The 27,652-nt window shown below is 39.3% G+C and overlaps 1 protein-coding gene across 1 annotated transcript in view; it reads left to right on the top strand.

Annotated features, from left to right (window-relative positions):
• The window catches only part of DROSHA (drosha ribonuclease III), a 136,538-nt gene that overhangs the window by 98,290 nt on the left and 10,596 nt on the right, over nt 1–27,652 (top strand). The window contains exons 24-29 of the mRNA XM_025388491.1: nt 1,062–1,161; nt 5,275–5,377; nt 7,383–7,453; nt 14,178–14,222; nt 15,715–15,872; nt 17,353–17,458. Of these exons, the coding sequence (XP_025244276.1) occupies nt 1,062–1,161; nt 5,275–5,377; nt 7,383–7,453; nt 14,178–14,222; nt 15,715–15,872; nt 17,353–17,458 (583 nt within the window). The remainder of the gene's footprint in view (nt 1–1,061; nt 1,162–5,274; nt 5,378–7,382; nt 7,454–14,177; nt 14,223–15,714; nt 15,873–17,352; nt 17,459–27,652) is intronic.

Genomic DNA, 27,652 nt, shown 5'->3' with positions numbered 1-27,652 from the left:
TTTTAAAATGTCATTTCAACTTCTAGGATTTGTCTTTGATCCCTTTCTTACTCTTTCTGATCTCAAGGGAAGTAAAGCTTACAAGTAATTTTAATGACCAGATTTGTGTGTGTGTGTGTGTGTGTGTGTGTGTGTGTGTGTGTGTTTCTCTCCAGAAGTGTTTTAGGATCCTTAATTTGAAAGTAGGGGTAGGACGCCAGGCACGCTGACTCACGCCTGTAATCCCAGCACTTTGGGAGGCCAAGGCTGGTGGATCACCTGAGGTCAGGAGTTCAAGACCAGCCTGGCCAACATGACGAAACCCCATCTCTACTAAAAATACAAAAATTAGCCAGGTGTGGTGGTGCGTGCCTGTAGTCCCAGCTACCTGGGAGGCTGAGGCAGGAGAATCGCTTGAACCTGAGAGGTGAAGGTTGCATTGAGCTGAGATTGTGCCACAACACTTTAGCCTGGGTTACAGAGTGAGACTCTGTCTCAAAAAAAAGAAACGAAATAGGGGCAGGAAAGTGTGTGTTGCTTTTCTATACTGACACAATTTCTCTTTTAAAGGGAGACAATACATGCTTCTCTTGGAACTCTCTTGAGCTGTTTTTTTTCTCTTTAGGTTATTTCTTTTCACAAGATGGACATAATCAGGAGAAGGGACTCCTCTCTCCAGGGGCCACACATAGCCCAAGGAAAAGCATTTGTTTCACTCCCAAGTTTTAGTATTAAATGTGTTTACTCCTAGAGTGTGTAATTGATTATTCTGCTCTTTGTTGTCATCAGAGAACAGATTTCAGAGAAACCTTTTAACAGAAATAAATGTGAACATATGAGTGAATGGTGCCTTCTAGGTTTAAGCACATTCAAATATATTGTTCTTACCATTTAACTTTCAAAGACTTTAATCAGATCCTTTAGTTTGATTCAGCTGATATCCATTGCACAGATACTGTGTGCCAGCCCAGTTTCTGTGACTCAGAGCCACAGACAGAATGTTGTGATGCGTATTTATTCATGTACTTCCTTTTTTTTTTTTTTTTTTTTTTGTCCTTCTTTTTTTTTTTTTTTTTTTGTAGTGTCCATTTGTACTATTTGTTTCCTAGTCTGGAAGAAGGAGGATTAGCAACCTATCGAACTGCCATTGTTCAGAATCAGCACCTTGCCATGCTAGCAAAGGTACAGAAAACATCTGCAGCATTTGTAGTTATGTCTGACATGCTCTTCTGCGGCCCATGCATAATTTTGCATTTGAATAAGTAACTTTTTAGGATATATTAGGGGTGTTAATATTTTACACACCAGGAAGTATTTTTTGTTGGGTTTTAAGGATCCAGTCTTACTAGTTTTGTTACCTTAGTGAGTTTCACCAGCAGCTAATGAACTCCACAGTGAGGTAACTTGAGAACAGATGAAGAAAAATTTGACAGATGTGCATGAACTGAGTTAAACATTTGAGGAAAAGGAACATGGGAACAAAGCAAAAGAAATGAAATATGCTGTATTTTCCCTTTGTGTAATATTTCTGTAGTACATTTGTTTCTAATTTACGTTAACAAGCCGAATGATAGTTTTGAACAGAAGATTACAGACCATTTTTTATCCACTAGGGGTACTTTCTACACCTTTGAGAATCCCCCAAATCACAAATCCTATTAAGATTTAGGGCTTAGGCTGTTCCCCTAGCCTCATTGACTTAGCTCAGTAACTAACAGAACCTTTTTATAATTCAGATAAACGTGATCTGATTTGATGTTTCCATCTCCATATGATGTCTTATTAGAATAAATCATAGCTGATAAGCACATGGACACTTGCACTGACTCATCAGGGTTCCAGTCCACACTCCTTCTCTTACAAACAGGTGGCTATGGACAAATTGACAAATTGTTGTTCTCTTCTCCAAGCCTCTGCTTTCTCATCTGTAAAATGGAAATGACATTAGCCCTTGGCACACAGCCTGGTTGTGAGAATTAAATGAGATTATGAGCTTTAATGACATCATTTATAAAGTGCTAGGCATAATACTTGTTTATAGTAATTACACAAAGATGTTAATAATTTTGTAGGGGCTGTTTTTATTGATGCTACCCATGTTCTTGTGATAAATCCTTACATTTTTATAGACCTTTGGGTTTATTTAATAGTAGGTAGAGTGGTGGCTGTTAAATCCCCAAACACTGAGGAGCCACTGGAAAAACTTTTGTGGGTTTTGCCTAATTTGTGTCTTTTCTTCATTTTGATATAAAAGTTTGATTTTGATAGAAAGAGTAAAGCTCATCCTAGGTTTATGACTGGTTTCTTAATTTGATCTTGCCAAGGCATTAATTATATTCAAAATGTGGTTAATTTTAGCTTATGTGTTAGCAATAACACAGTTTTATTTTATGTGATAACATCATCATTGTAGCTACAGTGGTAGGCTTGGAACTGGTTTTGGTGGCATTTCAGAAAGTAAATACTGATGTCTTAATGAAAACCTGTAAGCAACCAGGTAAGCTAACTTGGTTTTGGCAGGCTCACAATGAATGAAATTTCACAACTCTATGTAAAACTGCTTAAGTGATTGGTTGATTTAATTGTCACAATGCTTCCTGATCATTCACGTAAATGCCACTGGAAATACATATTAATAAGTAGGTTGTCACTCCTTTCCTTATTGTTTTTAGTTTAGGATGTAATGGAATGGCATAATTATTTTTCAAACACTTATAGGGAGAATATTTACGAAGTGTAGGGAATTGCCGTAGCACGAAACAGAAGCTATTATATAACCCATTGGGTGCTGTACAAAGCCATGACTAATGACAGAGGTGGCTAGTTTCTCCCTTCAGGGGTTTCTATGTGGTCTTCTTCCACCAAGCCCAAGACTTGCCATTCCCATAGTACTCAGCACCCATTGGCTGCAGCAGAAGCCTGTGGCAGTCCCACCTTTCTTCTGTCTAGACCAGTAGTCCTTAACCATTTGGGAGGGGAGGGAATTGATGGAGAATTGTTGACCCCCTTTGAGAATCTAATGAAAGCTCTAGGTCACCTTCCAGACTAATGAACATTTTAACACATAAACAGTAGTATACCACTCTATTCTTTTTAAAAGTTGTACTGATGCCAGGCACGGTGGCTCACGCCTGTAATCCCAGCACTTTGGGAGGCCGAGGCAGGCGGATCACGAGGTCGGGAGATCGAGACCATCCTGGCCAACATGGTGAAACCTTGTCCCTGCTGAAAAATACAAAAAAATTAGCCGGGCATGGTGGCAGGTGTCTGTGGTCCCAGCTGCTCCCAGCTACTCCGGAGGCTGAGGTAGAATGGCGTGAACCCTGGAGGTGGAGCTTGCATTGAGCCTAGATCGCGCCATTGCACTCCAGCCTGGGCAACAGAGCAAGACTCTGCCTCAAAAAAAAAAAAAAAGTTGTACTAATGCCTACATGGAAAAATAAGGATATAGAGTAGAGACTAGAAGAAGTAAGGAAATTCACATTGCAGCACTCCAGAATACAGTAGATGTTTATAAGATAAAATGGCTTGCAGTCTGCTCGCAAGCAGGGCTCCAGAGGTAGCAAACAATTAGATTTTCCCAGTGAAGTTGTGAAACAGATGAAATTTACATATTCTAGTATAAACTCTTGCACTTTGGGATCAATTTTTAAAAAGATATTTTCTGCTATTGCATTTGTGGTAGTCAAAACTCATTTGAGTATATTTTATAATCACGGATTTCAAACAGTACAAAATACTACAGCATATATGTCTTATTTTTATTGTCTTTGTCTTTTTCCATTATGAGTTAATATGGATATTTAAGATACATACTGAGACACACAAAATCTATGTCTTTTGTCTGAGGACTGGTGGAACTCATATTGTCCTAGGCTGTTCATTGACTTGTGAGTTGTTCCATGTTATGTGGCATGTTATTGCTTAGTATTTATTGAATTGAATTACATGGTAAAGGAAATGGATTTATTGCATATTTATGCAATGTTTGTCTCTTTTTTATGGAAAGAATTATGATTTCCATTTATTCAATCTCAGGAGTTGTATAAAAAATATTCTTTCACGTTGTGTCTAGTTCTAAAAGGCTGGAATTGATTTGTATGTTATAATGCCATGGGATAAGAAATAAGCAGCCACAGAGATCAAAGTAAAGGAAAATTATGAGTAAGATAGTGAAATGAATCCAGAGGTAAAGTTAGTACACACTGACATATTCATCAGTCCTACACCTAGAACTGGGCTACAAATTTGGCTCTAAACTCTTTTGAGGCCAAATCAGAAAAGGAAACACAAAGCACTACGAGTGCTATTTTCAAAGCCCTTAAGATCAATCCAATTCATTGCTCAGAAGGTCTCACTGAACCCACAGAGAGATGAGTATGGAAACCTCATAAGGGGGACACAAGTGCAGAGATATCGGGGTCCCCAAATCCTCACAAAAAATAAAAATAAAAATAAAGATTTAGAAGTGTAAGGCATTTTGAAGTCTTCTGAGGATCCTCACTCTACCGCATAAAAATCTATTTTGGGCCAGGTGTGGTGGCTCACGCCTGTAATCCCAGCCGTTTGCGAGGCTGAGGTGACTGCATCACCTGAGGTCAGGAGTTTGAGACCAGCCTGGCAAACATGGTGAAACCCTGTCTCTACTAAAAATACAAAAATTAGCTGGGCGTGGTGGCGGGTGCCTGTAGTCCCATTTACTCGAGAGGGTGAGGCAGGAGAATCTCTTGAACCCGGGAGGTGGAGGTTGCAGTGAGCCAAGATCATACCACTGCACTGCAGCCTGGGCGACAGAGCCAGATTCCGTCTCAAAAAAAAAAAAAAAAAAAAATCTGTGTTTTATGGTGCTGACATTGTCAGTACCACATGACTTGAGTCAAAGATGTAAAACTGACTTTCAGAAGTTTGTGTTAGGTTTGTAATTCTCTCCATAGGCATATTGGATGAACCCAGGGGATTATGGTCTCATAGCAGAGTCTTATTCCAGCCTGGGCTAGTGCTTGGTCTGAACTTGGAATTGGAAAGTTCAGATCTGATCAATTCTGAACCCTGCTTGAACTATTGGAGGTTGTAGAAGCCTGTTTGGGAAAGAATTGAGTTGGTGAAAACTGAGCTGTATTTATAGGACTTCTAATGCATGTTAAACTAAACTGTCTCTTAATATACTCATATGGATTTGTAACCATTCCCCTGCCCCTATCTCGTTTCCACACCAACCCTCTGCAAGAGATGGGGAGTTCCTATAGTTAAGATTTTGGCAAACTTTCTTACATTTTGTCATTGTGAATTTTGTAGAAACTTGAACTGGATCGATTTATGCTGTATGCTCACGGGCCTGACCTTTGTAGAGAATCGGACCTTCGACATGCAATGGCCAATTGTTTTGAAGCATTAATAGGTAATTTCTCTCTTCATAGTCTACTTTCTTGCATGTCTAAACAGTCTGGAGAGCACATAAAATTTTATGTGGAAACTTGGGACAGAATTACTTGTTCCCAAAGTACAGGATGTTCCTAGTATGACACCTACCACCTTATAGTTATTTCAGTTCCTTCAGAGCAGTGAACATGCCTCTTTTTTTTTTTTTTTTTTTTTTTCCATTCTTACTGCCTGAATTGGTGTCTTGATGTCATGTAGATGCTTAGCATTTCATGAATTGAAATGAGGTGAATTAATATGGAGATGGATTACTTTCCAGATTTGAGTCAGGATCACATACATAAATGAACAGATTAGGTTGCTGAGAGACTCCATTGTTGCTTTTGATTAAACTATTTGTAATATTTCTGTTTTAAACATCTTGAAAACACCACATTTTAAAAACCCTACCCAGGGTTTGAGTCTGTATAACTGTTATTGATTCACTTGAAGCAAGACTGATGTTGACATTTCACTCCTCACTCAGGCACTTTACTTCCTTGGCTTCTTTTTGACTGTAACCAGAATTAGCCATTGGTACAGGAAAGTTATGAAGAGTTAATTAGCTGGTGATTGCAAGTATGTTTGCTTTACAGTGAAATGTTACAGTAGATTGACAATTTGATTTTTTTTTTAAGGTAATGATCAAGTACATTTTAGCTTTCAAAGGGCTTTGTTCTTATCATTTTTGCCCTCTTCCTTTGAAAATGAATATAAAAGCTTCTCATTGTAGTTTCATGCTTATGATAGTGGCAAGAGAATGTTTAATAATTATCCGCAGTCTTTTCACAGCTATGTCTGTTTTTCACAGATATGTCTATTTTCAAAGAATTTGTCGCATGGAATTACTTTGCTCTATACACATAATATTTTTGACAGTTGGTGTTACCATTGCCTCCAGAACCAGTCAGACATGATTCAATTTCCTGTTCCATCATTTATCAGATCTGTGTCTTTGGCAAGCTACCTAATCTCTTTGATCCTCAGTTTCCCCATCTGTGAGATTGTGAGATGGAGATGGTGTCACTTACCTTGCAGAGTTGTCGTAATGATCTTAATATCTGATTCCGGCAGCATCCAATCCAGAGCAAAGTTCTACTTCCTTAAGCTGTCCCCCCAAATCAACTAATATAAACCTAAATCCTCTAAGTCTTTTCTAACGGCTTCCGACTGAGGTACCCCATGCTAGTGAAGATAAGAATGTGGAAATGCTTTGCATGGTACCCAGGACATAAGTGGTTCCCCAACCACAACAGTTACTACCACTGTACTTTGACTATCATTGTTACAACTGTCAATAAATAATAAATGTCTTTAGTTGTCAAAAGCCCTGGCAACTAAGTGCCTTAACATTTTACATGGAAAAGCAGCCTTTCTGAAGACAAGTGTAAACATTTGATTTCAAGAAAATATGACTACTCCATTGTAATTGATACCAGTTAAAATGTTACCATAGTACTTCCTGGTTATGATTCATGAGTGTGTGTGCCCAATGCTTCCAAATTAAAGGTAAAGCTTCCTCTGATATTTTATTTGCAGATGTCTTCATTGATCTAGACTCAGGTTTTGTCTATCAGGTTTTTTTTTCCCCCTTAAGTATCTATATATATTTGATCTGAAACGTAAAGTATAAATACATAAAATAAAACTGAACATTTTCTTTACTAAAGTCCAATATTTGTGCATTGTTCCCTTAGTAAGGTTTATACCTTTACCCTTCATGATAGTTAATATTTGGCCTCTTTTACTTACAATATTAGATTTAGATTTTAGTAAATTGAATTTCGTATTATTTCAGTCTAATTTGTAACACAAAGCATAGCAAAAAGAGGAAATATGTCACCTTTAAGACAATTGCTTCTGAACATGTTGATTTGTTTTCTGGGAGTGGTTTTTGGCTTGCGTTTTTGCTTTTTATAGAGATAGGTCATTTTCTTTGACTGTTGATGGAGACTCTCTTTTGGCGTTCTCTGTTTTTCATCTAGGAGCTGTTTACTTGGAGGGAAGCCTGGAGGAAGCCAAGCAGCTATTTGGACGCTTGCTCTTTAATGATCCGGTATTTCTTTCTTTTTTTTATTATTATTATTATTATACTTTAAGTTCTAGGGTACATGTGCATAACATGCAGGTTTGTTACATATGTATACTTGTGCCATGTTGGTGTGCTGCACCCATCAACTCGTCAGCACCCATCAACTCGTCCTTTACATCAGGTATAACTCCCAATGCAATCCCTCCCCCCTCCCCCCTCCCCATAATAGGCCCTGGTGTGTGATGTTCCCCTTCCTGAGTCCAAGTGATCTCATTGTTCAGTTCCCACCTATGAGTGAGAACATGCGGTGTTTGGTTTTCTGTTCTTGCGATAGTTTGCGCAGAATGATGGATTCCAGCTGCATCCATGTCCCTACAAAGGACACAAACTCATCCTTTTTTATGGCTGCATAGTATTCCATGGTGTATATGTGCCACATTTTCTTAATCCAGTCTGTCACTGATGGACATTTGGGTTGATTCCAAGTCTTTCCTATTGTGAATAGTGCCACAATAAACATACGTGTGCATGTGTCTTTATAGCAGCATGATTTATAATCCTTTGGGTATATACCCAGTAATGGGATGGCTGAGTCATATGGTACATCTAGTTCTAGATCCTTGAGGAATCGCCATACTGTTTTCCATAATGGTTGAACTAGTTTACAATCCCACCAATAGTGTAAAAGTGTTCCTATTTCTCCACATCTTCTCCAGCACCTGTTGTTTCCTGACTTTTGAATGATCGCCATTCTAACTGGTGTGAGATGGTATCTCATTGTGGTTTTGATTTGCATTTCTCTGATGGCCAGTGATGATGAACATTTTTTCATGTGTCTGTTGGCTGTATGAATGTCTTCTTTTGAGAAATGTCTGTTCATATCCTTTGCCCACTTTTTGATGGGGTTGTTTGTTTTTTTCCTGTAAATTTGTTTGAGTTCTTTGTAGGTTCTGGATATTAGCCCTTTGTCAGATGAGTAGATTGCAAAAATTTTCTCCCATTCTGTAGGTTGCCTGTTCACTCTGATGGTAGTTTCTTTTGCTGTGCAGAAGCTCTTTAGTTTAATGAGATCCCATTTGTCAATTTTGGCTTTTGCTGCCATTGCTTTTGGTGTTTTAGACATGAAGTCTTTGCCCATGCCTATGTCCTGAATGGTACTACCTAGGTTTTCCTCTAGGGTTTTAATGGTATTAGGTCTAACATTTAAGTCTCTAATCCATCTTGAATTAATTTTCGTATAAGGAGTAAGGAAAGGATCCAGTTTCAGCTTTCTACTTATGGCTAGCCAATTTTCCCAGCACCATTTATTAAATAGGGAATCCTTTCCCCATTTCTTGTTTCTCTCAGGTTTGTCAAAGATCAGATGGCTGTAGATGTGTGGTATTATTTCTGAGGACTCTGTTCTGTTCCATTGGTCTATATCTCTGTTTTGGTACCAGTACCATGCTGTTTTGGTTACTGTAGCCTTGTAGTATAGTTTGAAGTCAGGTAGCATGATGCCTCCAGCTTTGTTCTTTTGATTTAGGATTGTCTTGGAGATGCGGGCTCTTTTTTGGTTCCATATGAACTTTAAAGCAGTTTTTTCCAATTCTGTGAAGAAACTCATTGGTAGCTTGATGGCGATGGCATTGAATCTATAAATTACCTTGGGCAGTATGGCCATTTTCATGATATTGATTCTTCCTATCTGTGAGCATGGTATGTTCTTCCATTTGTTTGTGTCCTCTTTTATTTCACTGAGCAGTGGTTTGTAGTTCTCCTTGAAGAGGTCCTTTACATCCCTTGTAAGTTGGATTCCTAGGTATTTTATTCTCTTTGAAGCAATTGTGAATGGAAGTTCATTCGTGATTTGGCTCTCTATTGGTCTGTTACTGGTGTATAAGAATGCTTGTGATTTTTGCACATTAATTTTGTATCCTGAGACTTTGCTGAAGTTGCTTATCAGCTTAAGGAGATTTTGGGCTGAGACAATGGGATTTTCTAAATATACAATCATGTCATCTGCAAACAGGCACAATTTGACTTTTTCTTTTCCTAACTGAATACCCTTGATTTCTTTCTCTTGCCTGATTGCCCTAGCCAGAACTTCCAACACTATGTTGAATAGGAGTGGTGAGAGAGGGCATCCCTGTCTTGTGCCAGTTTTCAAGGGGAATTTTTCCAGTTTTTGCCCATTCAGTATGATATTGGCTGTGGGTTTGTCATAAATATGAAAGTACTTGTTTAAAAAGCAAATTATAGTTTAAGAAAAAATGATAGATTCTAAAATAGTTTCTGTTGTTAACTTAAATATTAAGCTATTAATATTGCCAGAGATACCTTTTTAATCCTGCATATAATAGAGCACTCTGGATGCTTTCTGCACCAAAACAAGTCAATTTAACATTTAAAGGGAGAAGCAACTCTGTATTCCAAATTGAAATGTCATTATAATTGAATGAAATAGCCCTCGTGGAGCAATAAAGTACACGGGAAGCCAGTTTTAAGCCTCTGTGAAACCTTCAGCTTAAATGGCTGTCAGACGTTATTACTGTATTACTTTGGGTAGTTTTTTTAAAAAAGGATCAATAGTTTTGGAAAATATGACCTGGACAATGTTCATATCTGAGAATTTGATTTTTGTATTTGTTTTTCTAGAGATATGTGATGATTTTTATGTGTGAATTTCCTCCTTATGGGAAGATTATCTAGAGATGTTCTGTGTCCCCCATTTTTGTCCTGCACATCTAAACACATGTGCATCTTGATTTGCATCTGTACCAGATGGTTTGTGTTTTAAGGCCTTTTCTCAAATCTTAAATTTTCTTTGTTCTGGCCTTCACCTTTTGTGGGTCGTTTCAGCAACCTCTTTGCTCTTTTTCCTTCCTGCCATCTTGCCTCTGTGTCCACCAGACCCTTTAGACTCCCTCCCCCACCCTGACCTCTTCCCTGTCCCCTTCTCCCATCTTACCTGCATCCCCAGTCCACTGTGTTCTGTTGTTCTGTTTTGCTGCAGTTTTCTACTTGTCGTCTTTAATTGCATCAGTCGGTGTTTAGATTCTTTTCTCTTTAAACTGCCTCTCTCCCAGTTGTCTACTTAGTGAGCTTATCTTGTGTTTCCAGTACCTAGTGCAATGCTGGCATGTGCAGCGTTTAATACGTATTTGTTAGAAGAGTGAAGTGAGTAAATGACTGGATTAAAAGCAGAGTCTGAATATTATCTTACAAATGGGGTGGTTGAGATTCAGAATTTGTTTTAGTATGTCTTTTGTGAAACTGTACAAGGCTCAAAATGTATGGGTTTTCCTCTAGCATTTTGAAGTACACAAACTTGGACACTAACTCATTTGACATCTCCATTTTGGTTTCCACCTATTAGTTGTAGCATGTGAGAGATGTTAGTGAACCAATGTACTTCTTTTTTGAATAAGGCGTCATGAAAGCCTAATCAGCCAAAGACAGCCAGGGACAAACCTGTAGGCAACAAAGTCAGGTGGATTGGCTGTGTTGTAGGGGTGGAGAGAGACATCCTTTGTGAGGCCTGGGCTAGTGCTGAATAATTCTCAGGAGGTTCTTGGCTGTGGCCAGTTTAGGAGCAGCAAGAGATCACTCTGGGATTGGGTGCTGTCACAAGCCAAGGGCAGCTTGGAGATTGAGTGTCTGCAGTGATCCTTAGTCAGAGGGTCATAATGGCATTTTTCAGCAGCTGCAAGACCTTGAGGGAAACATTGTTTCCTGTTCACTTTGCTGCTGGCTTTATCTATGCCTGTCTGCTCAGCCTTGTAAACAGCAGGGCTAGTTTTTTCTTTTTCACCCTGAACTGAGTTTTACTCTTTCAGCCCCAGTGTTGCTGGTTTTGTATTTTGGTCTTTGTGTAACTCTTCTTGTTTGACCCAGTACATTCAGATCCATTGTTTCATTTTGATTATGTTAATAGCCCGCTTAGAAAGATAGAGTGGTGTTAATGTGATTTTTCCTGTGCCCTGCTTTCCACACCTTTTTTCTTTACACATCTGTACCAGTACCTCTGACTCAGGCCTTTTCTCTGGAGCTCCAGAAATAGGAAAAAGTGTCTTTTCAAGTTGCCCCTGGGCACCTTCTCATCGGTGTTCCACAGATACCTCATTTCAACATGTGTAATATTGAACCCATCACTTTTAACCCCCAAACATGTTCCTCTTTCCTTATTTTTATCTTCTAAACCAGAAACCTTAGGATTTATTTTTGTCCCTAAGCTTTCTTCTCCTCTTATCTGATCAATTGCAAGATTCTATCAATTGTGACCCTAATATTTCTTGAATTGCTACCCTACTGCTTTCATTTTTGTCCTCCTCATTTCTCACTTGAACTCTTTAACCAGCTGTTATCTCCCACTGCTCCAGTCCATCATTCATACCACATTTAGTGTTATCTTCTTTTCAATGTGCAGATTTGGTTATGGCCTTTCTTGCTTAAAATCTTTGGTTACAGCTTCCCAAGCTCTATATACTACATAACATAGCATTTAATAATTTTCATAATCTGACTCTCAGCTGTTTTTTAAATCCCTCTTTGTGTCATTCACTAGGAATCACCTTTTCGTGCCTGTGTACTTTAAGACTTCTTATTTGTATGTTTCTGGTGCCCCGTTTTTGATTCTCACTCTCTACTGATTGGCCAAAATCTTCATATTCTCAAGACACATCTGAAGAGTCATCTCCTCTTTGAAGCTTTATGTGACACCTACAGGCAGTTTTCCTAGCACTTACATGTTTTTATCTCATTATTATGAGACTTACCACAATGTATTAAATTGCACTTATTTACCTTCATTCTTTCTCAGTAGGCCCCTTTAGGACAGGGCTAGATATTCAGTAAAAACATGTTGCATGAACAAATGACCTGATCAGAATATTTTCCAGAAGAGCCAGCTAAAGGTAGAGACCTTGCCTAAGGTCCTTGAGCTAATAAATGGTAGCACTGGGGTTCCAGTCTAGATCTTTTCAATATATTTCCACTGACACCAAGGTGCAGCAGAACCCTATCTCAGTGTCTACGGGGTAGAAGAGAGGAAATGGACAGGTGCATTAGTCTGGTCATGGGGTGTTATGCGATTACACCAAGATGGGTGGCAGCAGACATGAAAGGAGAAATCAAAGTCTTGTTTGAGTATAAGACATGAAGGCGATAGAAGAAAGGTGAATCAAGATCCCTGGGAATTTTGAGCCTTGGAGACTGGGGTTGGTTGGAAGAGATAGCTGTTTATCATTGTTGTTGTTGTCATCATTATTAACAGTAGTATTTTCTGTGGGCCAGCTCTGGGTTTAATACTTTGAGTGCATTGCTCAGGGTGTTCGTCAGAGAACAGCTCGAGTAGGTCCTACAATTATCTTTGTCTTCAGCTTGAGGACATGGAAGCTTAGGTTAAGTGATTTGCCAAGATGGAATCAGGATTGAACCCAGGCAGCCTGACTCCTGAGCCTGCCATCTTCTGTAACAGCTGCTCTAGTTTAAGGAGAAAGGTGAAAAGTTATCATTTGGTCATGTTCCATATGGGGTAATAGGTGCCCATGTGATATTTAGAGTTATGGACTGGGAGCTTAGGTAAGACGTCAGTGCTGCAGCAGAAATGAATGAGTAATCCAAACTGAAGTAGTAAAGCATTGAAAATAGTGGAATTCTCCAGTGGAAATGGTAATGAATAGGTCAGGCAAGGGGCTGAAGTTTGATAAATGTCCACTTAGGGTAAAAGGAGGAAGAAAAAAAGTATTGAGAGAAAGTTGTAAGAAGGTAAGAACAATCAATATAATTTGCACTACAGAGATTTCAAAGGAAAGATTTCTGAATTGGTTAAGAGAAGTCCTTTAAAGTGCCCCAAAGAAAGTTTGATGTTTAAGTGCTTTTAAAAAATATTATTTAAAAAATCCTGAGTGTATTTTATTAAGATATCAGTAGTACAAGAAATACTAGGTATTTTACTTTATCACCCTGTGTGTTACAAGTGGTACTAAATTTTCCTATACTTCTTCCCCTCTAAAAAAAAAAAAAAAAAAAAAACAAGTTTCCTCTTAAAGAATTTTTTTGTTATTTATTTCAGAAATCTAACATCAAGGTCGGCAAGTAAATTCAGTCAGAGACTCCCTAGAGTCTGAAACTAAAGGAAAAGCACTTTAATCCTGAGGAAGTTCTCCTTATAACTGCCTGTAGATTTAACTCAGTGGATAAAGTAATGTACTAGGCGTTTCCATAAAATTCACTCATTCCAGTAGTTCAAGTGAGGATTTGTAGTGACCCACTGTAAAAGCATGATCTCATAAACGTAAGATCTTGTGAAGATGATGTGGGGCCTTTTCCACTCCATCTTAAAATAGCTCAGATGATAATGAATTAGTGCCTAAAATAAAGGACATTTGAAATTATTTTTAATTACAAAAGGCACAGCTGATGCACATTTCTGGATAATGGTAAGAAAAAAATATGATTAAAAGAGCAGCTTAGTGCAGTGTATTAGGTTAAGCAAATGTGTAACTTAGTTTTAAAAGGTGTCTGACTTGTGGGACTAGAGGTGGCTCTTTTTCCCCCTAGCTTAATAGGCTAATTAGAGCCACTACAGGCAGTTTGAGTGGTGAATACACTTTAAAAAAATTAGTTTGCCAGCACTACTGAATTTGCCATAAGTGGAGTCAGCTTCTGAAATAGTTCAGTATTTCAAATAAAGACATTTTATTTAGTACTCTAGAGTGCGTTAAATGGCTCCCTTGAGCATTAAAGGCATCACTCCATTTTCCAGGACCTGCGCGAAGTCTGGCTCAATTATCCTCTCCACCCACTCCAAGTAAGTATGACCTCCCTGTCTGCAGTGAGCTTTATGACTCCAACTATTCATGTTACTTTCCTTTGCCTTTTTTTCCTCTCCCACTTTTATCTTTTGATTATCTTCAGTGGCATTATGCCTTTAAGCTGAGGTGTCAGACCTGGGAAACTTTGGAACAATAGTAGAATGAACCCATGCATTGTGTTTATGTGGTCTGGAAAGGGGTAGGGGGAGCACTGGGAGTCATCCTCCCTCAACGAGGAAGGAAGAGCTACTGTGTAGTTATGGATGCCCCACCACCACCAAAAGGTGATATTCAAAGTGTAAAATGTTGACTCCAGTGTATCTACACACTTGCTATTGCAGGGAAAGTGTTAATAGTATGGAAGCAAATCTGAGGATACTAAAAAAGTAGAACAAATACTAAATTAACATTGTTAAAGTATAATCTGATCTGGATCTTAGAAATTTAAAGCTTCAATTCAGAGTGTATAAAACCTACTATAAATTTAAAAATGAGTACAATGTGATAGCTTTTCAATCAAGATTTTGGAATTTAAAAGCCCTACTTATGGTGATGACACCTATTTCCCCGGATGGTTTAAGAATTCTTACTATTCTTTGCTTTTATTTCGTTTTACTTTGGGATATATGCATATATGTAAACATGCATATGTATCCTCATATACATATTTTTATATATGTATATAAAATAAATATAAGAATAATCAGTAGTGGTTGAACTCTCATAAGAGGCTTTACAGTAAGAAATGACATTAATTCAGCTTACTTTAAAAATGTTTTACTAATACATGAGTGCCCAAAGTTGTTGCAAATGTTCATTTTAATCACACTTTTCATATTTGCTCTCTGCCAGTTGTTAAAGGCTCATTGTTGGAGCACCACCTGTCTAGTGATATAATAATCTCCAATGTACATTGAATTCTGTTTTAATGATTCTCATTGCCAAAATAGGTTGGTCCCTAGAAAACACAGTAGTCAAATTACTTTAATGCAGTAGTTTTTGAAGGACAGACCCAGACCAGCAGCATCTGCATCACCTGGGAACATGTCAGGAAGGTGGATTCCCAGTCTTGATTCCAGACATAGAAAATCAGTAACCTTGGGGACAGGGCCCAGCTGACTGCATTTAACATGCATGCTAGAGTTTGAGAACCATTGTTTTACTAGATATATATATTCTCTACCAGCTGTTCTTCAGCTTGCATCTCCTTGGAGAGTTAGTGTAATACTTGGATTCTGAACTATCTGTGTACAGTACTTGGCCTTGAAATTTGATAGAAGATTGGAAAATATTATTTGAACCTTCTTTAAATATTAGATTTGTTTGCCATTCAAAGAGATGAGAAAGGAACTTCTGTGCTTTATTGGCATTTCAGAAATTTTTGCTTATGGGAGAAGGAATTTTACAAAACACCATCCTAGAATTGATCATTACACTTATAACCAAAAGTGAAAAAAATGATTTTCATTTATTTCTATTTTCCTGTAGCTACAAGAGCCAAATACTGATAGACAACTTATTGAAACTTCTCCAGTTCTACAAAAACTTACTGAGTTTGAAGAAGCAATTGGAGTAATTTTTACTCATGTTCGACTTCTGGCAAGGGCATTCACATTGAGAACTGTGGGATTTAACCATCTGACCCTGTGAGTGAAAAGTTCTCATGTTGTCCCAATGTGACCATTTAGACGAGGCAGTCCCAGACCTTTGGAGCATGCCCTTCGAAGGAATTGGGATTTCAAATATATTTCCAGGAAAGTCACACTGCGAGATGGGTGAGCAGACAGACCCCAGTGTGGACCCGGGGTTATGCTCCAATCCAGTGTTGTTGGTTCCATTGTCATGCATCTTGGTTTCCCTGTGAAGTTGCAAGAGAAAAGTGAAGAAAGTATAAACTTTTTCCCAGCAGGGACAGATACTAAATATTTTGGGTTTTGTGGGCCATGTGGCCTGTGTGCAGTGGTTCGACTCTGCCGTAGTAGCATCAAAGCAGCCACTGATGAAATGGAAATGAGTGAACATGGCTGTGTTCCAGTAAAACTTTATCCTTAGAAACAGTCCGTGGGCTGGATGTGGCTTTCTGACCCCTGCTGTAGATGAATGATTTGAAGGTGAGCTAGTGAAACAATTAAGAAAATAAGCAAAATTTTACTTCTTTGGGGTTGTTTTTTGTTCATTTTTTTACTCCCCTCTTCCAAACCAAATATTCCCAACTTTAAAAACTATAAAGATGAAAGATTATCATGGTTTTTTTGTTTTTAAATTTGGATTCCAGCTTTGAATAATGGAGTATGTTATTTCTTTTTCTTTTTCTTTTTCTTTTTTTTCTGACAGATCTCATTCTGTTGCCAAGGCTGAAATGTAGTGGCATGATTACGGCTCACTGCAGCCCTTGACCTCCTGGGCTCAAGCACTCTTCCTGCCTCAGCTTCCTGAGTAGCTGGGGACTATAGCTGTGTCCCCTATGACTGTAGCTGTGTGCTACCATGCCTGGCTAATTCATATATATATACACACACACACACACACACACACACGGCTAATTTATATATATATATGGCTAATTTATATATATATATATGGTTAATTTATATATATATGTATGTATGTATGTATTTTTTTTTTTTTTTTTGTAGAGATGGGGTTTCTTCATGTTGCCAGGCTGATCTCAAACTCCTGGGCTCAAGTGACCCACCTGCCTCAGCCTCACAAAGCACTGGGATTAGAGCCATGAGCCACTGCACCCGGCCAGAGTATATATTTCAATAAGTTTAGCAAAGAAAATTCTTGGACCTGTTTGCTTTCTTTCAAGACTGTTGTTTGTATTATGCTTGATTTTTCAATTTATGCTCTTCAGCTTCTGACCAGGCAGTGTTTACCAGTCTTGATTTTGGCAATCGTTTAATGCTTAGATAATATTCACTTTATTCTTCTTTAAAACTCAACCTATATTAACTCAGATCTCTTCTCAATCGAGGGTCCTTAGGGAATTGTATTTGGTTTTGTGCTTTAAAACAAAATGAACACATTGTCTTTTTAAGTCATGCCTTTTTAAAAATTCTGGGTGTTTTTTTTGAAATCCATAAATGGTTATTGATTTCTTTACTTTGATATTTCTTTTTCCAGAGGCCACAATCAGAGAATGGAATTCCTAGGTGACTCCATAATGCAACTGGTAGCCACAGAGTACTTATTCATTCATTTCCCAGATCATCATGAAGGACACTTAACTGTGAGTTTGTTAAATCACTTCCTCCAATAAGATTGCTGTAAAACAGAGTGAAGATTAGAGGGGTCAAATATATATCTATGTGATTGATTTCTTACTCTTAGTGACTTTAGCTTATCATATGGCTTTGTTCATTTCATTGTGCAAATTGTATACAAAGCACATACGCAATGAGAGCTCATTTTATACTCCTTTATTTACTGACCGCCTACTCTGCAAAATATTGAGCTAGGCCTCATGGAAGGAGCAAAGATAAATTGACACCAAGTCTGTTTACAAGGAGCTTAAAAATTATTAGAGATTAAAGCTTAAATAAATAACCACAAAATAAAGACTATACTCTCTATATATCATGTGTTTATACATGTAAATAGATACACATGTATAAACCTGGAACCATAGAAAGCATAAGTTACTATAACTAAATGCAAGGTAGAACATGTTAAATATTGTAAAGAAGCCTAGGTAAATTGCTGCACTTGTGCAGTTTAGGAAAATACGAGGTTTCTTCTATCTGTGGAGTTCAAAGAAAGCTTCATGGGTATAACGATGTTTGAGGCTTTAAAGACGGTTGGGATTTGGCCATTGGGATTTGGTGGGAAGAAATGTCTATGCAAGGGCAGTACACACACTGGGACTGCAGAACAAAAAGGCATGGCATAAAACAATGAGAAGACTGAGAGGCAGTAGGGACTTAGTTTGGTTAGACCATGGCAGAGTTGAAAGGGAGTTACAGAGACAAGTTTGATTTGTAAACAAAGTGAAATGGTCCCCATGCCTCTTAATTTTGGTTTCATTTTATAAAACTTTCGTGAGCTTTTTCATTTGCTGCATACTTTTTTTACTCTGTAAAACCAGTCAATAATATCCTGAAATAGTGAACAAAACGTCCAGAAGGAGGTCATGATGATCTCTTAAGGCACAAGGAGTAACCTTTGAGAAGTCTCTTGAGGATTGGACATTGAGAAAGCAAATACTTTATTGGGCAAAGAAAAATATTGGTACACTACAAGATACTTAGTGCAGTCTTTATTATGTTGAAGCAGATAACAAGTCTTTCAAACTTTGCATCTGTACGGTTTTTATGTGTGTTCTGCTTTGAATAGGATTTTATCTTTGTAACTGTGAGCCCTGGAAATAGTTTATGCGAGACATAAATATTGGAACTAGAGAGAATATGGTGACTTGGCTGTTTAGATGTCATTTTTCAGTGGAATTTCTAAGCCTAGCATTTATTCACTCAATGAGTATCTCTTGAGTTCCATCATAAGTGCTGAGGAATCAGCAGTACTCTTTTTTATATTAACAGTTTGATTACCATTTAAAGTTAACTGTTTTTAGGTGGACAAGAAAGAGTTTTTCATGACAATATTAAATTCATAAGAAAATGTGAACATTTTTGAGAAATGAACTATTGTCTAGTATCTCACTGTTCATTAGAAAAACAATAAATTGCATGTTCAATATCCTCTGACACTTCATACGTGTCAGAGTATCTGGTTGGCCTGAGAAATCGCCAAACCAACTAAATAGTTTGAAGTAGTAATTTGTCTTAGGGCCCTATAGAGGCCACTTTTGAAAATGTTTGCTTTAAATACACACATTTCCCCTGGTATTCCTACAAAATTAATTGTGAACTCTAGGATCTTACAGAGATGGGAAGTTTATTGTTTCCCACCTGCTCACTGCATACATTTCTCCTCCCACCCCACTCCCCTACCCCCAGCATTGAACAAAAACCAAAACTCAGAAAGGCATGAGTCCTGCCCATGATCTAGAGAAAGGTAAAACTAGGATTAGATGAGAGACTCTAGTTCTGTGTTCTTTCCAAAATCACTGCAATGCCAGAAGTGTAGTTTTATCCAAAATGAATTTGACAGCCCTGCTGTCTTAATATTAGAAAGTTTTTGACTAGCTTATTAGAATGGTGTTGACAAATGATAAAATTCTGTGAAGGCTTTTTGAATTATATTCACAGAATGCTTTGGTAGAAATCATCAGGACCAGCAGATCTGCGGGCAAGACAAAGACAAAGAATAAGCTAAACGCAGATTCTAACAGATACCAACTCCCATCAGCATTAACATGGCTGCTCCCTCCTCCTTGAAATACAAGCTTTGTTGGCTTCTGTCACGGTGCACTTTGCTGGGTTTCCTCTTACCTCTTTAGCTACTCTTTCTCAGCCTGCTTTGCAGACACATCTTAGTCTTATGGCTAATAAACAGTCCATATCTAAAACACTCATTCTTAGGCCATGTTCTCTTTTTAATCTCTGCTACCAGTCCTTTCAATATATGTCATCAGTTTCATCTTACTGGCAGATGACTTCTAAACTGATCTCTTCAGTTCTCTCTGCCTTCTGAGTTCCAGCCCTAGCTGCCTTCTCAATGTCTCAACACATGTAAGACCGAATTTATAGTCTCCTGCCTGGGTCCTCGTCCAATATTCCCTAATTGAACGGTGGCACCACCCATTCAGTGTTGCATGTCAGAAACCTAGGAGGCATCTTGGATGCCTCTCTCTATCTCCCTTTTCTATATCCCAGTCCATTCACAAGCCCTGACAGTTTTACTCCTCAAGTATTTCTTTAATTTATCCTCTTTCTTATGACCTTTTTTCTGTCACCCACATCCTCCTTACCATCCTTACTCACCTGGACCACTGCAGTTTAATTTCTGCATAACTATCAAAACATCACAAGGGCCAGGTATGGTGGCTTATGCCTGTAATTCCAGCACTTTGGGAGGCCAACCTGGGAGGACTGCTTGAGCCCAGGAGTTCAAGACCAGCCTGTACAACATAATGAGACTCTATCTCTACAATAAAATAAAAAAACTAGCTTGGTAGAGTGGCATGCATTTGTAGCCCCATTTACTCGGGAGGCTGAAGTGGGAGGATCGCTTGAGCCCAGAAACTGTGGTTGCACCACTGTACTCCGGCTGGGCAACAGAGCAAGACTCTCCTCTCTCTGTCTCTCTCTCTCTGTGTGTGACACACACAGACACGCAAACACACACACACTGTGATTGATAGAGACCCAGTTGAAAGAAGTGACATTTATTAAATTGCAAAGGATAGGAATCTGAAGGTTGTGTTCATGCAAAACATAAGGCAGTGCAGCATCTTCCCGTGAGAGGAGGGTGCTCCTGGAGTCCCCAGGTTTCTCCTGGATGTATCCTAATATTTGAAAAGCCTGCCTTTGCTGTTCTTACGGGCATTTTTGAATTCTATCTGAGAGATGGACAGCCTCTCAGGCAGAAATCCTTCAAGAGGCCCAGATCTCAGGCCTTTGTGAAGTCATTTTTGCAGCTTCCTACCCTGGTCTTCCTATGTCAACTCATGCCCCTGCTCAATCCATTTTACATGCTGCAGTCAAGGGAGTCTCTTCACAACAAATCTACACTGGCCTTTCATCTACTGTGACGACACCAGCCATTCATCTTCAGTCCCCTTTGGTTGTTTCTCTTCCTCTCCCCACCTATTAACATTAGAGTGGCCCAGTTCTCAGTCGTCAGACCTCCTCTCTGTCAACTTCTGCTGATCTCATTCTGTCTGTCTCATGGCTTTGAATACATCTTTACACTACTTCCTAATTTGTGTCTTTGGCCTTTTCTCTTTCCTTTTTCTTGTAAATTTGTTTTAAGTTTTGTGTAGATTTTGACCACTTTTACTATCACTTGGTCTGCGCCACTGTAGTCCAGATTATTAGCCATAACCTCCCAACTGATTCATCCCCCGGGCCCTAGTCAATTTTCAGCACATCTAGAGGGATCATTTTTAAAGAGAAGCCAGATTACATTCCTCTTCTGCACAAAACCTCTCAAACCTTCCTATCTCAAGGGTAAAAGACAATGTTGTTACAGTCACCTTATGTGAACTGGCTCCCTGTTTCTGACTGTTTCATAGACTGTTAACATTGGCCTCTATGCCAGCTCCTGCAGGACACTAAGCAAGCCCTTGCCCCAGGGCCTTTGCACGTGCATTTTATCTGGCTGCAGTATTGTTCTCCTGGTAGTCTATACAGCCAAATTGCTCACCTCCTTCAGGTCTCTGTTCAGATGTCATCTTATCAATAAAGCCTTCCTTAACCTACCCTGAATAAATAGACAACCACTTCCCCTTGTCCCTAGCACATCTCCTCAGCCTGGAACCTCTCATGTCTTTTTCCTCCTTAGCATATAGTATGTAATGTACTTGTTTACTATCTGTCTTCTCCCATCAGAGTGTAAACTCCGTGAAGACCAGGATTTTTGTTTGTTTTCTCCATTCCTGATTCCTGGGTCCCTGGGAAGTACCTGGCATATCAGTGCTCAGCAAGTATGCTTTGACTGAATGATCATCCTATCCCAGCTTAACTCTCTACAGTTGCTCTTCAGATAGTTTTTTTTTTTTTTTTTTTTTTTTTTGAGACGGAGTCTCGCTCTGTCACCTAGGCTGGAGTGCAGTGGCGTGACCTCAGCTCACTACAAGCTCTGCCTCCCGGGTTTACGCCATTCTCCTGCCTCAGCCTCCCAAGTAGCTGGGACTACTCGGCCGCCACCTCACCCGGCTAGTTTTTTGTATTTTTTAGTAGAGACGTGGTTTCACCGGGGTAGCCAGGATGGTCTCGATCTCCTTACCTCGTGATCTGCCTGTTTCGGCCTCCCAAAGTGCTGGGATTACAGGCTTGAGCCACCGCGCCCGGTCACTCTTCAGATAGTTTCTAAAGAACAGGCAAAGCCCTGGGTGGTCTGGCTTTGCCCGCCTGCCCAGCCTCATACCACAGGCTCTTCTTCTCGCTCTGCACCTCTGTACTGGGCTGCTGTTTGCGTTTCTCCAGGCCTCCTCCTGTCAGCAGGCCTTTGTGTATGCTCTTCCTCCCCCAGAAGCTCTTCTGTTCTAGCCCTTACTCTCATGTGCCTGGTATCTTCTGCTGTTCCTTTAGATGTCCTTTCTGGTGTGACTTCTGGATGTGGGGGAAACTTTCCCTGACCATCCTTCCCCACCCTTGGTCCCCTCCCCATCAAAATTCTGTGTTGTTTTCCTTCCTGGCCTTTACTTCACTTTGCATACCCCAGTAGACTAGAAGTTCTTTGAGAGCATGTTTTTGTTCATCCTGGCATATGATAGGCCCTCAGTACATCTTTGCTAAATAAATAAAAGAGTGACGATTGTGCAGTCAGCTAAGTCAAGAGGGAAGAGGCAGTGGCACTGGAGGGAAGTGGACTGTTGCTTTATGTATAAGGGAAGAAGCAGAGGACTTACTTATGAGTGTCTAAGGATTAAAATTAATTTAAAATTTGGAGAGGATTACTTATTGCAGTTGGATTGGTGGGGGGATGGCAGATGATTCATTATTGTGATTAAAGAGCACACAGCTACAGTAATTCACATTGGGAGGCATTAATTAGCTTTGAGCCATTCCCTTGCACACTTAAAGGGAATAAGGACAATTGAGCAAATGTAATATGGTTTTCAAGTTTTGAACGCTGATGGGGAAAAACATTCTGTTCTGTAAGTTGCCTATTCAAAAAGGCCTACTCGGGAAGGAGTGTTAGGCTTATCCAATTGTTCTAGGATAATTGAGTCTGCATTGGGCTATAGAGGGAAGAGGTTCTGTTTCACATGCTGAAGTTTTTAGTTTTTAGGATGGTGTATGCAGTAGGGTCAAAGTATAAATTGTGAGAACGCCTCAAAGAAAGTATTTACACAGGCCAGGATGCCTGTCATGTAACACTTGGAAATCTTTAGCCATAGGAGCTTTCTCCTCTGTATCATTCTTCTTTTCTTAGCCTTTAGTGAGTGGTAAAAATAGTTGCTCATCTCCATGCCTACTGTGTGCAAGGCACTGTACCCAATGGTGGCATGCACTATAGTGGTGATGAACCTACAGTTTTTGTTTGTTTTTAATGATTTGGGATAATGGGAAAGAGAGCAAGGATTACAGATACAAAGCTCAAGAACCAGTGATCTAATCCTGCCCTGCTGCTTCCACACAGCACTGGGCATAAATCATTCAGACAAACAGGTATTTTATCTAAAAGATCTCATTGAGAAGATAGATTCCACAGCCTCCTGTTTGAGGATTTCTGTCACTGACATAATTTGGCTCTTTGTATCTGACCTGTATTTGCCTGCTGGCATTTATGTACCTTTTCTTTAGTTATCACGGGAAATGGAGACCATCTGGCGACCACTCTCAGTATAATAGACCTGTGTGGCATATCACTGTCACTTTCAATAGTATATTCTTCTTTCACCCCGTGTTCTTATATTAAAGCCCTCAAAATAATAAATCACAGTCTGCTTATTTTACACTAGGTGGCCCTCTTTGGTAGCTCATCTGCCAACTGTGGTTTTTCTCTTTAGATTCAAGAGTGAAATAGGGAACTTGAAGGAAGATTGTCAATATGTATGTTTTATTTAAATGAATAAATCTTTTTCTTATGAAAGTTTAAAGTAATGATGAAAGAGTGCTATGCTGGGATAATAGAAAACATCCTGGATTCTCAATACCAGAGTTTGAGATCTGGGATATTTACATTGGTCTGTGACATTGCACCAGGAATTCAGCAGTCCTTTTCTCAGGTTTACAGAGAGCTTTAAGTATAGCATTCTTAGTCATTTCTGGTGATTTCAAATTAAACTTTGTCTTTTTGGAAGTATTTTTTTAAAAGTTGTTAAGGACAGGTTAGCACCTGGTAAAATGGGGAATTTTGAGGACAGTGAGTGGACAGGACAGGTATCAAAAACATTTTACATTGAAAACAAATTCAGAGGAATTCTTGGAATTTTCTAGAAACTTTTCCCCATAACTGAAGAGCAAACGTATTTTGTCTAATTGTGATGATGCTATTGTGGATAACACAGCAACAGCTAACATTTCTGTTGTGTTTATCATGTGCCAGTCATTGTAGTTAGATTATATGTCATTCACTCTAATTCTCAAAACAACCCTGAGAGCTAGGCACTACATTCTCCATTTTATAGATGAGGAAACTGAGGCTCAGAGAGATGTAATAACTTAGACAGGGTCACTTAGCTAGGAAGTGCTAGAGCCACAGTTTGAACCCAGGTAACTTGGTGCGAAATATTTTGCTTTTTGCTATCTCTAATATAAGGCATTGTTTGCAAAATAGTCTGATAACTGTTTTCTGCTCAATTGGGTGCTTAAGGTTTATTTTCTAGATTTCCACTAAAATATATAGATATTTCCTCTTTGTAAAATAGTAATTTATAATGTCACCATCTACAGGCTTTTCAACTTCATGTCTTGCCCCCATTTAAATCCTTCTGCCAAAATAATCTTTGTAAAATAAAAAAAAGTTACCTCACAACTGCCCCCATTTGATACCTTTTGGGATTCTTCTTCCCCTACAGGAAAGCTCAGGCTTCTTTACATCACCTGCCAGCCGCACTGATCAGCTCTCCTCACCTGGCTCTAATTTCCCCTCCAGGTCCACCCAGCAGTCACCTCGCTGTGTAATGGCCCCTTGCATTTGCCATAGCGCTCTCTCTTCCTTGGAAACCCTTTCCCACCCTTCTCTCAACTGGCTGACTCAGTCTTTTTCAGTTCTGATTCTGTGTTCATCGGAATCCACCTACATGAATCTTTTCAAAAGTTAGATCTCCAGAAATGTTGATTCGTTGGTTCTTGAAAGAAGCCTGGGCACCAGCTTCTCAGAAGCACCTTACGATTCTGGTGGTACAGCCAGGGAAATGAGGCCCTGAAATGCTTTTACTCAAATGTCAGCCCTCCTCCAGGAGGCCTCCCTGGAAGGCTGAGGTCTAGAGGAGCACCTGTGTATACCTGCAGTCTCTGTGCTGGCACTGCGGCCACCACAGTGCATTGCAACAGCCAGTCTGCATGTGACTTCCGAGGAGGGTGTCAGTTCCTGAGGGCAGCAGCAGCATGTTGCTCCTCTCAGGATCTTCAGCTGTCAGCACAGGGCCTGGCATGTAATTGGCCTGCACCACTGGTGCACTGAACTGCTGTAACCTCAGGTTTTCTTTCTTGCTCATCCCCCTGGGTCGTGTTCTTTGGCAAATAACATGATTCATTATGAAGTAGAGTTCAGCAAAGGACAAGGATGAAAGTTGTCATTTAGAGAACTGCCATTCAGACTTTCTTGTCTAGGTAAAGAGCAAGGACTTCTCTCTTTTCAACTCATTTTCTAAATTTAAACTGACGATGAGAATATGGATGATGTATAGCTTCCTTCTCCCCCACTGACTTTTGGTTCAGCCTCTGGGTTTTTGGCAAAAACTTACAGATCTCACTTATTATTGGCCACCCTTCTGCTTTCAGACCTGTCAGGGCTTGTCTGAAATAAAACTGGAAGCATTTCTGATTCCATCCTCACTGCTTTCCTCCTTCCCCATCAGTACAGCACTGAGTGAGGGGCCCTGACACTGGAAGGTGGCAGCTGGGGCCTGGCAGCCAGTGATGTGTCATAATTTGTGTGTGCTCATGTGTACGTCGGGCTTGTTGTATCTGAGGCATGAACATTCCATGTCCATGGCTTAAAGAGTTTTCTTCCTATACCGACAGCATATATTCGGAGAGGACTCAACTTATTCAGCATAGCCTTGTTCCCATAGTAGCCATCCTATTCCCCCACAGACTCTACTTTAGGAAAGCTCCCCGTCCCCATTTGAAATCCAAACCAAAAAAGATATATCACTGTCAGCTCAATTATTCCATAATTACAAGATATTAGGCTAGTGGGCTCCTTACTGGTTGGGTCTTCTATTAATGTTATATGCTAGCCTTTTAATTTTCAGCTCCTCTATGGATGTTAATTTCAGTGAAACTCTATATTGAAGAAAAGATGGGGCTAAGGGGGAGATAGGAGAAGGAAAGAAAGCAGAGACAGGCAAAGAATAATAGTCTGAAATTCAACAGCAAGCATGGCTTATGAAGATCAAGTTATATTTCTGCTTCATGAATCATTGTCAGACAAATTAAGAACATATTGTTTCTTATTTATCTGTTGTCAAGGATTCACTATCAGACACTGAGAATAAATCTTGATTTTCATAAGCTCTGTTGACACCATGGAGCCACAGAGCATAAAACTTGCATCTAATAAAGAAAGTGCGACATGGAACAGCAGGGAGTGGAATACCAGCACAACTCACAACTGCTTCCTGCTCCTCGTCCCTGTTTTCAGGAATGTTTCTTAGCAGGAAGTTTTTTAATAGACCAAGAATTTGTTATATGTATTCTAAGAAAAGTTGTAGTTGTAGATGCATTATTCTCCCAAATCTTAAGAGATCAGGGATGATTATGTTCCATTTTTGTTTGGTGAGTTCCCATCTTTGTATGTACTTACTTGCTCCCAGCTGTCCTCCTCTCCTCTTCCCTAGTGAGTGGTTAATGAGTGTTAAATGCCTAAACCATACTTGTTTTATGGACACTTCTATAATGGATTCGTTGCATAATTTTCATGCAGCGTATAATGTTACTAGTTGGATAATTCTTGGAGGACTCTTAGCTGTCTGATGAAATTCCTAGTAGAAATTTTTGTTTTGAATTCCTAAAGTTGAAATATGAAAATTATATTTTAATTTGATTAGAGACAAAGGATACCAGTATGGGCCGGGTGCAGTGGCTCATGCCTGTAAATCCCAACACTTTAGAAGATCAAGGTGGGTGGATCACTTGAACTGTGGAGTTGGAGACCAGTCTAGGCAACATGGTGAAACCTTGTCTCTACAAAAAAATACAAAAATTAGCTGGGCATGATGGCAGGCGCCTGTAGTCACAGCTACTCAGGAGGCTGAGATGGGAGGATAGCTTGAGACCAGAAGGTGGAGGTTGCCGTGAGCCAAGATGGAGCGCCACTGCACTCCAGCCTAGGCAACAGAGCAAGAGCCTGTCTCAAAAAAAATGGATATCAGTATGAAAAACTGAGACTCAAGCTAGATACCATAAATCTTTAAAATAATAATAAAAGTAAAAATGTAAATAAATCTTTTCATAATATTTACTTAAACCTCACTTAAGTCCTATAATATCAAAATTAGCATCAGTGCCATGAAACTTGAAGCTTATTTTAGACTTTAAAAAAAGAATCCTTTAAAACTAATGTACAGTGACAGAACGCAGGCCGAGTTTGCCTGGACAGGGGTTGGGAAGGATTCACTGCATGGAGATGCTGGGAATTTGTTTGGAGTGATAAAAACGTACGTGTTTTTCAAAACTCACCTAACTGT

This window comes from Theropithecus gelada, chromosome 6 (assembly GCF_003255815.1).
Source record: "Theropithecus gelada isolate Dixy chromosome 6, Tgel_1.0, whole genome shotgun sequence".
Classification (NCBI taxonomy): domain Eukaryota; kingdom Metazoa; phylum Chordata; class Mammalia; order Primates; family Cercopithecidae; genus Theropithecus; species Theropithecus gelada.
The sequence above is the reverse complement of the archived record's forward strand: the minus strand, read 5'-3'. Positions and strand labels throughout refer to the sequence as shown.